At 36.4% G+C, this 13,926-nt stretch overlaps 1 protein-coding gene across 14 annotated transcripts in view; it reads left to right on the forward strand.

Moving 5' to 3' along the window:
• The window catches only part of NAV3 (neuron navigator 3), a 518,378-nt gene that overhangs the window by 366,176 nt on the left and 138,276 nt on the right, over positions 1-13,926 (forward strand). For 11 of the 14 annotated variants that reach the window (XM_085568751.1, XM_077783527.2, XM_085568750.1 and 8 more), the window contains 2 exons: positions 10,172-10,240; positions 12,911-13,050. In XM_085568751.1, coding sequence (XP_085424877.1) covers positions 10,172-10,240; positions 12,911-13,050 — 209 coding nt within the window. The remainder of the gene's footprint in view (positions 1-10,171; positions 10,241-12,910; positions 13,051-13,926) is intronic. The other 3 variants (XM_077783526.2, XM_085568747.1, XM_085568748.1) reach the window with 1 other exon arrangement.

Raw genomic sequence — 13,926 nt, forward strand, 5'->3', positions numbered from 1 at the left:
TTTTCCAAGAGAAATACAGATTATACATAGAAAGGCAATACCTCTGAGAAGTCACACAGAAAATAGTCAGAATACAGAGGTTAAGGAAGACCGAGAAAGTTTTGTCTTTGTATGTGCAGGGCTAGCGTCTAACTCTCTTAATTTAAAAGACTGGTCCTGCTGGTGATGGTGGTGGTGATGATGATGATGCTGATGGTGATGGTACTCATCCCCATATCTAGGTTATGATGTCCTCAGTAATGATCAATATCTGTGATCATTACTGTGTCTGAACATTCCCACGTGCCACTGAAGAGAAGCTACTTTATACAGTATTTGAGCCCTTTGTCAACAAAAACTGAAACAGGCACCAAATGATATTAGGTCTCTACAGTTTTCATACACAAGTTGTTTTGTTAAGTTAAACAAACAGAAGCCCTGGGGGAAGGTTATCTTCAGAATGTCATAGGATTGGGTGGATTAGATTTGTGCAGAAATAGGGAATTCAGAGACTAGTTGTCCTTGTGTGACTAGGAGACAACACTGACCAAGAATGTAATTAAACCAATTTCAGGAGGAACTCATCTTTCCTAAGTGCAAAGTTTGCATGGGAGGATAATGAATCGCCTTTCACAGTTATCCAGGCTCCTTACAAAGTTATCCAAAATTGATCAGTGTGGCAGTACTCTAACATTCCTATTCCCATGTAAGCTGTCTGTGACCAACGTCAGAATTGTGAAAGCTGTACATACAGAAGGCAGACAAGATTCTTCTTGTGAAAGAGTACTATTTGCCTATCAAGGCCTATGGCCAACAGCAACATTTCAAATTAAATGTAAAAGGGAGAAAGGGAGTGGATTCGTGATAAGTGAAATTGCCTTGCAAAAAGCATACTTGCTTTATGGAAGATGACAGTTTTGTGCCAGTAATTATAAAAACTCTGACATTATTAGACTATTAGTGAAAAAATCTGCAGCAAATAAATAGTAACCAAAGGCAAAGAATAGTTTTAGATGTGATTTCTGATTTCTTTTTACCCTAAAATATCCTGTATTCTTCCATGACTATGTGGGAATTGAATATTTTGAGATCTGAAGTTGGCACTTCACTCTTTCCTTATGACTTTATTCAACTCTGAGATTTATATTTAAAAATACAGTGGTGGTGGCCTTATTTATATCTGTCAGTACAGATAGATGACAACAATGGCTACATTATATTTTTATGCTTCACTTTGGTAGTGGATTCCATTATCAGAGCAATACATCTGTGGTGATGATCTTTCAACCACCCAGATACTAAGAGAAAACATATGTGGATGAAAGAAGTTCTGTCTCATTTACAGATTAGACACTAACTAATTTCAGTAAGCTGTCAGAAAAATTCCCCTAGATGGACAAGCTATTTTATCATGTACAGAAATGATGAGCACAGCTTGAGGTCCAGATGGATTTTGTTAAATTTATATTAAAAGTGCACCCTGGTTTTCCTGAGCATATAAACAAAGTTAAGTAGCTGATTTCTGCAGGCAGTTGCACATATAACTACTGCAAGGAGCAGGGTTTCATGTTGCCTGCTGCTCAGAAGTACTAGAGAAAAAATTAAGCATATTGGACACAGAGTTTATGCTGTGTGAAGTACAGTAATGAAAATGCAGTGCTATGATTATGAATTGAAATAGATCCGTGTCAGAATAGTGGGAATCTACATAGCCATCTTGGTTACATCACTCTGTTTAGAAAAAGACCTTCATTTAAATATTTGGAAGGTTTAAAATAGGGTTACAGCAGTCTACACCAAGTGCATTGCACTGACATAGGTTGGAAAATGGAAGTTGTGTGTGTTTGTTGGTTAATATATAGGAAAGTGATGAAAGAAGCCCCTTTGCTGTCCTCAGCTCATGCCATTGCTAGTCACTTGGTTTTGGTGAAGGGAAAGAGGCAGATAGTTCCTGCTTTTCCCACTGTGGAATCCTTATCAAATCACTAATTCTGAAGAGAATAAAATTTAGGAAACTATTTGTGTCTTCTTTCTGTACTGTGTTTGCTAGTAAGGATGTAAGTGCTATTAATCTAATCTCATGTATTTTTATATGTCTGGGAGATAATGCAGAAGGAGTTCCTTAATGTGATTGTTCCAGGATCTGCAGGAAGCTGACCTTTAAATGGCCCTTAGGTATTTAATTTTATTTTAACCTTTTATTTTACCTTGCAAATCAGCTGTGGCCCCATTTTTTTCTGCTCCCCAAAGATGCAATCATTACAGTCATCAAGGTTCCGAATCACAGAAACTTCAGAAAGGAAGTTCATTATATTTGTCCTGAAGTCCAAGTAAATAAAGCATTCAGTGTGTCACAGTGACAAATGACTAACCTGTCTAATAACCTTCACACAGAAAAGACAGAACAAAGCAGCAGTAAGAATGTATTTTTCATATACTTCTTCCATGTAAACCATCCTCTCTAAGAAGATATCTAATAACATTTCTTCAGCTTAAAATAATGGGGAAAGGGTGTTTCAAAGTGACATTCAGGTTCTAAAATAAATGATCTTTTCTATAGTTATAATACACCACTCTATTGCATGCCTAGAGAGAAAATAAAAAATGTAAATTAAAAATTTAGTCTCTTAATAGCATTTAGGATTTTTTTTAAACTGCTCATCCTCTATTGACCATTTCATCACCAGTCCTTCTTAAACAACTTGTATCTTTTACCTTCTTACGCATTTCTATGGGATGGATCCTTCAAACTTGTCCTTTACTGATTGGTATCTCCCCTTGTTTGTTACACATTTTTTTCTCCTTGCAAAGTACCTGATTAATGTCTGGACACTTTCCTTGGGAACCTGTGGCATGCAGTTACCCCGGGTTCTTCTGCTTATAAATTACCTCTGTTCAAGAATAATAATTTTTCACTGCCTCTTCTGCTGGTTGCAGTTCAAAATGCAACTGTCATCTTTTCTCATTTTGTACTTGCAGTTTCAAAAAAGTGTTTTAAATCAGTTTAGTGGAAATTTTAATTTTGTACATTTCAGATATTCTCATTGTCAGGCCTGTGGCACCCTTGCTACTCATTACTTTTTATGTCAGTTTTGATGCACTTTGGCCATAATTTTCACTGTTGCTAATACAGATCATGTAGAATTTAATGGGCAGTGTTCCATTTACCTTTGTAGCACTTGAATCCAATCTTTTTAATATTTCCTTCTGAAGTAATAGAAGCTTTAAAAATAAGTTGTTTTCCCTTCAGACATTCTTTGTTGCTCTACCCTCACTTTCTACTTATATTCATTAGCTCCTCTCATTCTCTGAAAATGAAATCTGATGCAAATGTCTATACATTTATTACTTTCCAGGACCCGCCACCAATTTAATTCTGACATCTTGTGAACATTGGAGGTTGCCTATAATTATTTGTATATGGCAAATGAAATTGGTTCCTATTTATTCCTTAATAAATTCCTTGATACCAACATGTGACCCAGTCTTTTCCTTGCATCTTACGTTTATTTAAGTCATAGTTTTATATTTGTACTGTTACCTTTTTGCTTCTGTCAGTCCTTTTTATCATCTGTTATATCTTACTATTTTCACAGATTGTGCAACAAATTTGATATTCTTCGCATTGTGGATTTCCAGGTGTCAGTTAATGAAATAACATTACAGATGGAAGCTGCTGTGAAGGACAATACTTTCTCTCTTAATTTACCAAAACAAACTCCAGAATAAAATCTATATAAATTCCAAAAAGGATAGGCAGTGCTGTTTGGTAATCATTGCCTTTGGAAAATAGATGAAATAGAAGTAAAAAAAAGGGAGTTTATATTTATAATTCACTAGACTTAGAAGAATTTATTTGTGTTTTGAAAATACTTAAGGGAAAATAGCTGAACTGCTGATAGAATCTTCTGTATTTTCTGTATATTACAAAGCATTTTACCATTTTAAAGTCAATGGGGAGACAGAACAAAATGCTTAAAAATGTGTTTTACGACCATCAATAGAAGCAGTTAACCATGTGATAATTTTTTGATTGATGCAGGTTTTTAGCAATCCCAGCCATACATTAGAATGTGTTGTGAATGTAGACTTTCTGGGAATCTATGGAAAGATTCAAGAGATAATTAACATAGATTTGAAGAAGTAAAAACAAGAGCATTTCTGTCACCTCCATTTCCATTTGCTCTAGGAAAAAAACTTCATTACAGTTTTATTGTATCAAACTGTGAGGTAGAATGGTGGCATTTGGTTTTGTGCAGATACTCTCATATAATTTTGTTCTAGTATAAAATTATAAATGGTGTGGAGATAGGTCATAAAATGGTATAATTGGTCCCTAAGGGCCTAATCCTAGTTCTGGCAACACACTGTAATCCACTTGTCTAATTTGTTCAGAGAAAAATAGTAAGATTTAAAAGATGTTGGTTTAGGTGTGCTACGGGTTAGGTTAAGCACAGTAGTGACGTAGCACAGTGTCCTAAACCACAACACAGTTACTGCTAGAGATCCATTTTGTTTCTTTAATGTTGTGGTTCTTGTACTCTTCCATTAAATTCCAAAAAATATTTGTACTACAATACCAGGACAAAAGCAGAAAAGCTATGATCACTGTGTATTCTTTTTTATTAAAAGGCTTTGTATTCTGCAAGAACATAAAAATTGATGCAAAACTGGGTTATCTGCATTTTGGTTTATGACTTGTGAACAATAGGAAAACATTTAAAACATAATTTTACTTGTACCTTCAAGCATGAATCATTTAGACACAGACTGTTGAATAAGATGCCAGAAGCTCAAAGAGCAGAAAGGAGAAATGTTGGAACTCAAAATGTCCCTCAGCCATTTTTGGAGGTTCCAGGCCTTGGTCAGAAGCATTTTAGACCCTGGCAGGCAGCTGGAAAAAGCTGAGATTTTGAGTTTGAGCCATGGAATGAGTTACCAACTTTGAAGGTGGAACAAGCAGTCACAAAGGGTTAGATAGTATAGTAGAAGTAGTTACAAAACAGAGGGGAAAATTTTTTAGTATGGTACAGGGGGGTTTTAGCACCTGTACAGGGGGGTTTTTACTTTGTACATGGGGGTCAGAAGTTCTAAGAGGAGGAAAGTGGGCTGATCCTGTTCTTCCTCCTTCCTTTTCCTTGCCTCCATGTTCTTGGTGATGCTGGCACTTATGGATTGGTTTAGAATAGAAAAGCACCTTGTAACATAGGTAGTAGGTATTGGGGGGAAAACTGTAAACACGTAATATGCAATATATAATATAAAAGATAGCAGCAGCCCTGGGTGGGGAGAGAGAAGAAGAAGACAGCAGACAGAGAGGATGTCAGGGTGCGTGTGTGCCTCTGCCTGGGCCGCTGATCAAACAGCCGCCGCCCGAGAAGACAATAGTTTCGATAACCAACAATAAACTGCCTTGAGACTGAACAACAAGAGGCTGCGGAGTTTTTCTTTGAAAGCACGGGTTGGAGGAGAGACTTTTCCACCACACGAGACCCCTGAACCAGGCCAGGGGTCCCACAGAGAAATGTCCAAATAATTTAAAAGAGATGACAGGGTATGAGCTAGAACTGCCTGAGTTTTCCTCTTGTGAATGAAAAAAAATGAAGTGTGTTAAATATATAATATACAACTATTTATAGATAATATACCTTTATCTATAAAATACACATGCATAAATAACATTTGTATAAATGTTAAATGTTTATATATGTAGCTATATAGATACATACGTGAAGATATGGCCACATATTAATTCATCAAGGCTGGACTAAAAAGAAAAATATTGTTTGTACAGAAAATCAAGGGTTTTTTGGTTTCTACCTCAGTGCTCCTTTAAAGTGCATATGGGGAATCGGGGATCTACCTGCCCAAACTCTTTGGTAGGGTGAGAGCTTGGAAACATTTTTTTCCTGTGGCATCTTTCCAGGCACACTTGGAATTTGGAGTCAGGTATACCTTAGAATGTTACCTCTTGTGCTTTTCAACCAGTAGGATGATGAGCAGCCAAATAGCTTATTTAAGAATAAAAAATTTAAAAGGAAAAAAGGTGCAAAGGGAAACTGAGACCTTCTGGGCAAATTTTTACATTGAAAAATAACTATTTTTAAACTAATCTTTTCCAGAGAATTTTTCTAACACAAAAGTCTTGAACAGCTCTGGAGTGCATTTAGACTAGAGACTAAATGCACTTTGTAAGATCAACAGCATTTTAAAATTCAAGTATGCCACTAAGGAAGAAACGGTTTGATTATATTCTACAAAACCCTTCCCCTTTTTCTAATTTTAACATAGTGCATAGCTGGCATTTTAGAAGCACCATGTGACTCATAACATTATAGGAAAATGACAGTATGATGTAACGTGACCCTATTGATCCTTTGGAAGACTTAATAAAAAGTATATGATATTCAGGGTGTCACTGCATGGGTTACTCTTTGAAGATGGACGTTAAAATATTTTTAGCTTGATTCATGCTCTTTTCAGGTTTATAGAAGGTTCATCATTCAGCTTTATGTGTTAACCCACTTTCAAGGGCCTACTTATTTTCTGACATACTGTATGGCAACAAGATAGAGTTTGTGGTAGTTTAGTCCAGTGTCAACCAATCTGTTGCCTTCCTTCTGCATAGAATCATAGAATGATTTAGGTTGGAAAAGACCTCAAGTTCATCAAGTCCAGCTGCTAACCCAGCACTGCCAAGTCTACCATTAAAACCTATCCCTAAGTGCCACATAATATTGTAGCCTATATTGATTTCCTAGTCTCTTATACATCTTTTAGGACTGTTTTGTAACCATGTCATGCCTGCAAATGAATGACCTCTATCTGTTCCCCATCCTGATGGAACATGGTGCACAGGTCCCCAGTGCAGCTGACTGCTGCACAGCCATGTGCAGAGCCCTGGTTCCTGCAACCAGTGAGCACAATACAGACATGGGGTTCTCCATCAGTACCTTGGGGTCAGCAACATCACTGTCCTTTCTTCTCAGATATCTGTGTGCTGAACTGCCTTTCTGGGCAATCTCAGGATGTTTATTCCTTTTTCTCACAGCAAAAGAAATTTCCTAATTGTCACCATTTCATATCTGCTGTTATGACTAGTGTTTCCCTGGTTTATAAAACAAAATATTGATGACTTCCACCTGGAGGATAGAGTCCATATTAGTTTTGCAGAGTCCACATTATTTCTAAGATTTCAAATGCCTGTATGCAATTTTACCTGTTTTGGACAGCATTTACTTCACTTCCCTTGTGTGTTATTTGAAAGAGAAAAGCTAAGCATGATGTCTGGACCTGTGTACATGGTGTAGATCATCATCCATTTCCAACAGTGGAAAGGGTATTGTAAACCTGAGAAAGAGTTGTAGACAGCTGAGAAACAGAGGCCTTAAAACCCCTCCCTTTCCAGCCTCCTGACAAGTAAAGCCTTCCTTGTCCCGAATGCTGTAGCATTAAACTGGTACTGTCTCTTAAGATCCATTTACCGCTTTATTGCAGACACACACTTACTATATCATGGTGTGGATTTGTAAGCATTAAAAATAACTGCTTTAAGCAAAACAATTTATTTTCCTGACTGACAGATGCTACCCACAGACAATTATCTGGTAGGGTAGAGTGCAGTAAGTATTTGTTTATACATTTAAGGGGTACAAGGAGTGAGTAGGCTAAAGTCTAGTCTGAAACAGCACTGCAGTTCACATCCATGAAAGTGAGGCCAGCAACTGAGAAATGCATCCATGCACAGCTTTCATGAGCTCAACACATCCTGAGCTAACTGACAAGGAAAACCTAAAGTTATTAGGAACTTGATGCACCTGCTTTATGAGTTGTTAAATCTTCTTTTTGCCTTTCTCTTGTCACATTACTTTGGAAAATAAATTTACTCAGTCACAGTGGAAATCATGCTTTACAAATCACATTTTACTGACATCGACATTTTGATCAATGTCTATCAAGCATGTCTGGAAAGTTTGAAGGTAGTCTATAGGCTGATGTTTCATGAATTTGCTAGTGGATGGAGTCCCAAGTAACAGCCACAGAAGGGAAGCATTCTAGCAAGCATTATCAGATAGGGATTTTATGTATTTATTGCTACTGAAAGTATGTGGGTTAGTTTATCAACACTGAGATTAAGGGTTTTGATCTTTCAATTTACTCTGGAATGTGTTGTTTGAGGTAGAAATGCTATGATACACTAAGGCACTGCAACCTACTTACTCTTTTCCCCCATCTTTCTATGTTGATTGTACTGTGTATCATTCCACGTCTTACAGCATAAATGCACAAAGATTTTATTTGGCATACAATTTTTCTCACAAATCTCTTATTTTTGTCAACGCAGATAACCAGCTATTCATTTCTAGCTTCCTTCATTCTAGATTCCTTCAACTTAAATATGCTGGGAAAAAAAATGAGAGAAAGAGCTCATCAAAAGATGGGCTATTATGACAGGCAAAAATGTAGCAAATTCAGTAAAACAGCCTATGTCACATTTGTATTACAAGTCCAGATATTTTTAAGAAATATAGCCATAAGTGAAATATAATTAAATGTACTAAAAACTAGATAGATAAAAATACATAGAGTGTTATTGTTATGAAATTATTGTGGTGTTATTATAAGTATATCTTATATTTTTATCACTGGTATTATATATTATAATATCCACAGAAGCTATGGTCATATAAAAAAGCAATTTCTCAGCATTACTCTAAATGTCAGAGAATTGAATGTTGCTTTTACATATTGAATTATTCCTTTTTGCCCTCTTAAGACTGAAGTACTCTTCTTACTTTTATATTCATCATGTGCAAATGTGCCATTTTTAATTGGCACAAAGAGGCAGCACTGAACCCTTTCTTGGGGTTTAATTTAGTAAAGTAGCAATAATCTCACATCTCATTCCAGTCTCATATTGTCCCTTGGTTTATGCCTTCTTCTCACCCCTTTTTAGCACTGCAGTGCTAAGGAAGGTAAGCCCTTTCTTACCTGACAGCTTCTCCCACCTGGTTTACACTCAGGTCTGGCTGCTTCAGTGGACTGGCAGAAATTGCTTAACACTGTTTTGGTAGATTCAACACCACCAGGTGCTTATTAAAAGTACTGCCAGTCTAAAGCTGGGACTAGAGCACTGTGGTTTCTGCTGCTACTCAGAATTATTGCTGGAAGATACAGGACTCTGAGAAACAAAAGAAATCTGTGACTATCAGCGTTTCTGCTTCCTCAGTTGCCCATGACTTCCCTAGCAATTCAAGGAATTTGATGTTGTGATTGCACCCGGCTTAGGTGCCTCTCTACCGCCTTAGACTGTGTGGATTCCAAAGGATGCACCTTTCTATAAAACTGAAATTACCTGACAGAAAGTGGTACCTTGGCCATACATTTGACATATCCCCTATGTAAATGTCCAAAAGACTAGAGGAAATAATGCGCTATCTAATCTTGCCAGGTTGTTGGCTGCCAAAAGGAACATACAGTTTTTAGCCCTATAACATAATACACTTTCTGTTGCAGAAATGCTATTTGGTTGACTTAATAGACAAAGGTGCATTTTCCTATGGAATTTCACAGTGAGTTTAAGCACATGCCAGGACTTTCTTAATGCAGCCTCTGATTCATTGCCTGGGTCATCACATACATGACCTATCCTCTATCCAATAAAATTTGTGACAGGGAGCTTCTTCTGTATAGCTCTACTGTCCAGGATGGTCCCCTTGCTTTAGTGAGAATTTTTCTGAGTCCACATTGAATTTGGTGTAGCAAATCTGTTCCTAAGAGCCCTGCTGTGAATTCAGTCAGGTTGCTGGAGAGACCAATAGGAATGTATCTGTGCTTAGTGCTTTTCATGGGGAAAGAAAAAAAGCCCAGTATTTTAAAGTTCACATTCTCTGTGAATTGAGATATGTTTCAGGAGTTCAGTCACTGTGGAAATTTGCTCGCTTTTTCTATTGATAAGATAATTTTTAGAAAATGAGACATTTTATAATAATATCCATTATTTCATAACCTGTTCATTGCATCTCATAAAAATCTGCATGTTTACATTGTTTCATATTGTTGCCAGTTAATTTGCAGTTTTTATCCATGTTCGATTTGCATTCATTAACTCATCATTTGCTGGTAAGTGTGTTCTTTCTATACATATTCAAAGAAATTCTTTAATTCAATTTCTCTGTTTCTTCTCATACAGTCTCACAGCCAGATATGCAACTCAGTCTAATCACAGTGGAATTGCAACCAGTCAAAAAAAGGCTTCTAGGTCAGTTAAATATCTCTAATTTATTGCTTGTTAGTGATACTCAAGCAAGTATATGCCCATTGATATTTTATCCTTTGGACTTAAGCAGACACTAAACAATGTGCAACTTCTGTTATGTGAGCAAGCTTTGGAATGATGAGCTTTGCCTCAGAAAAGCCTTGTATTCATTGGCTTTTGGCCAATTGGCTGATTTCTACTATATATATTAGCAATATTTCTGGTTGGTATGTATCCTGCATCTTTGTATTCTGCATGTAAAATATTGGATGTGAAGGATTAGTTGGTGATTTTAGTGCTCTATACTTTCTGGCTGAATTCCTGGCTTTAGTCATGAGTGAAAAGAAGTTTGGGAGTCCACCCCAGTTCCCACTAGATGTTTTGCATATATAGAAAACCCACCTGAAAGTTTGAGTTCACAGAGTCAAGTTTATACAGAAGCAAAATAGAGCAGAAAAAAAGAATGACTTCCAAGACTTCTGCTCCATCAAGAGACTTTGTTTTGGCAGTGAATTTTACAGAGCTGTGTGTAGGAACTGACTTGTTTCAGATTTTGTCAGTGCTTTTAGTCTGTCATTTCCATGAGCACTAAAATCTACAAGCCAGATTGTAGAAGAAAACAGCTGAGGTCTAAAGCTTATTCTTTTTTCCTAACTTTTTTTTTTTTTTTTTTTTTGGTTGGGGGGGAGGTAATTAATGTGTTAATTATTTATACTTTTGCTTTACAGTTCATTGGTGAGGCCGATGAACTGTAAATTGCATAATCTCCAATAAAGATTGCATTTTGCAGTATAGAACACTAACACAATGTGCGTTGCTGGTGATAAATTGAAATGAGCTATACCACGGTCCAGTTGCTTTGCACCTGCATTTATAGGTCTTCATTTTCCTTATTTCTGATGCTCCTGTCTTGTTCACATTCAACTTGTCAAAGTTAACAGTCTTATTGTCTAATACTTTAAATCTGTGGCAGTGTTTCCGAAGCCTGTTCAGAGGTATGTGACTTGTCCCTTATTTGTTATACTCTTCTTTGCATTTCCTTAGCTGCTTAACATGATTCTGCAAGAACAATTTAAAACCTGAATTGAATTAAGAAAGTCAGCAGATGAGGTAAACTGGAAAGTGTGTAGAGAAAATGACCTCATGCATAATGTGCTTATTGTGGCAATTTCTTAAATTCTGGCATACAGAATATACGCAGAACTATTTTGTATTTTAATAGAACAGATGAGTTTCTAGTGTTGCACATGCCTTTTCATTGCTTTTGTCATTACCTTTGACAAATGGTCTCAGGGCTCTTACTGCCTGTCAAATCAGGGTAATGAGAAGGAGCAAATGGATTTTTAAGTTTGTTTTAGTGCATTCTTCAGGGAACAGAAGATCACTTGAATTCACGGGTCACGGTAAAGGTTAGCACGTGTACCGCTGCAGTGCAGAGACAGTCTGCTCTGGGCTCAGCACAGAGACTAGCAGGGCAGGCTGGTGGCCAAAATGAGTGATGAAAATAACCAGTGCATTAGTTCTCTGAGGTTTAAACTGGTAAAGAAAGAGACTGTGGAGTTGTTTACATATGTTTGCAAATGAGAATGAAATTATTTGAACATTTCTGTTATGCTAGTGTATTAAACAAACAAAAAAAGTTTGGAAAAAATCAAATGTTTTGTACTTTTTTGTAATGTGATAATTTTTTCCCTCCTTCTAATGCTGCTCTTTCATAATAAAGTGAAACTAACAGAATTTGATAACTCTGGTAGAATTTGCACTGTCATTAATTAAAATCATTCCAATTAGCAAGAAACAGGAGATGCTCCTCTGTGGCAAAAGCCTGTGACTGATTTGAGCAATTTTATCTAAGAAATAACAAAACAAGAAAGGAGTAGGGGTGCCCACAAAGATGCTTCAGAAAGTTTGAAGTAGGCACATATTAAGGAATCTTACAGCACAAAACAAATAAAAAAGATACAGGCTTACGCATGCCAGAAACAACTAGAATCTATGTTTCTTTCCTTAGGGTAGCCACATAGTAAGGTTCAGATGGTGGCAGCAAATACTAAGAAATGAACTGTATGGGCTACATTGTACACTTCTATCTAAAAGGTATAAATGCATCTGTATCATCTAGACAAAAAAAGTATTTACAATATTTTTCATTTAAAATAGTAAGGAGGAAGTATTTTAGTCAATAACCCTCTGAAAAATAATATAAGATAACTAAAAAGCCAGGTTTTATGGTAAACATAACTGTGAAAAAATTAATACAGTAAGAGATACAAAATATTTCTTAACTATGTATTGCTGTGCTTTTTAATCTATCTCTTTAATATTTCCTCTCCAAAAGTTACATATTAGTAAAGGTTGATATTGTACTTTAATATTTGTTAGGGTGAATCTGTTTTAGCAATGTTAATGGCAAATGCAAAGCATCTTCTTACATGTCTTGTGGCTCTAGAAAGCATCTTCTTCCCTTTTGTGTGCATAAGGATAAGTTTAAATTTTAATTTGTGGAGTCTAACTAATTTGAATATTCCTGTTTGTTGTTGCTTCCTGAATTCATTTGGTTTCATTGGTTTAAAATTGTGATCTGATATTTGTACATTGTCTCTGCTATATGTTGTATTACATAAAATTAACAGATTTCTCACTGGTTCCTCACTGATTTTCTCACCATTCCAGGCTTCCAGGACCCTCAAGAGTGCCAGCTGCAGGCAGCAGTACCAAAGTCCAGGGAGCTTCCAATTTAAATCGGAGAAGTCAGAGCTTTAACAGCATTGACAAAAACAAGCCTCCACAATATGCAAATGGTAATGAAAAAGGTAAGGGATTAAAATTACTAAGTTTACTCTCCATAACACACAAGAAGGAAAAAATAAAACCTGCCACAAGGGTCAAAGAAAAGAATGTAGTATTTAGACTTGGTAAGGAATACCTATGGGAATTGAGGCCTGAACTTGTGTTTCATCGGGGATATAAGTTCAGATGTTATAATCATATTTTATCCAACTCTGATGAAAATATCACAGGGTGACTTGTAAAAAGTAAAAGTTAATCCATATTGGATGCCTGTAATTTTATTCCATGTAAAAGTCTTCTCTTACCCAAAGGAATACTGCCATCACTTTCAGGGGACTTGTCAACTTAGCCTCTAATGGAAAAGAATCAGAATATTACATTTGCATCAGAATGTTACATGTATCTATTCTTTTAGAACCTGACCTATTGTGTATAATACTGAAAAAAGGACTGCAAGTGAAGTGAAAATTTGCAGGGATTTGGAGCAGCCGCTGCAACAATGAACTGAGTACCCTGGGTCCTTCAGTTTCTCTCACTCTGACTCTATTTTCGTAGAAAATGTGCCTCTTCAGGCTCTATCTCAAAAAGAATAATGCAAAAATTCAGCTTTCTGAGTTGTGTAACTAATCCATCCCCTTCCTCCCCTTCTTTTTCCCTTTGTGTAATGAACAGCATTTTATTCATATCTCTGGGTTATAACCGAGTTGAAAATGATACAATATACATAGTACCCGTTTGCATCCTTGGGGTCTGTGGGAGGAACAAGTATGCAATGAATGTTCTTCAACCAAGCAACAGGCAGCTATCCAGATTTTTTTTTACAAAATTCTGATGACCATGCTTTGCCCCTAGCTGTATCTGAAGATATAAAACCATCCTTTCAATAGTTATTCCTTTAT

The sequence above is a fragment of the Lonchura striata genome, chromosome 1A, assembly GCF_050655825.1.
Source record: "Lonchura striata isolate lonStrDom1 chromosome 1A, ASM5065582v1, whole genome shotgun sequence".
Lineage (NCBI taxonomy): Eukaryota > Metazoa > Chordata > Aves > Passeriformes > Estrildidae > Lonchura > Lonchura striata.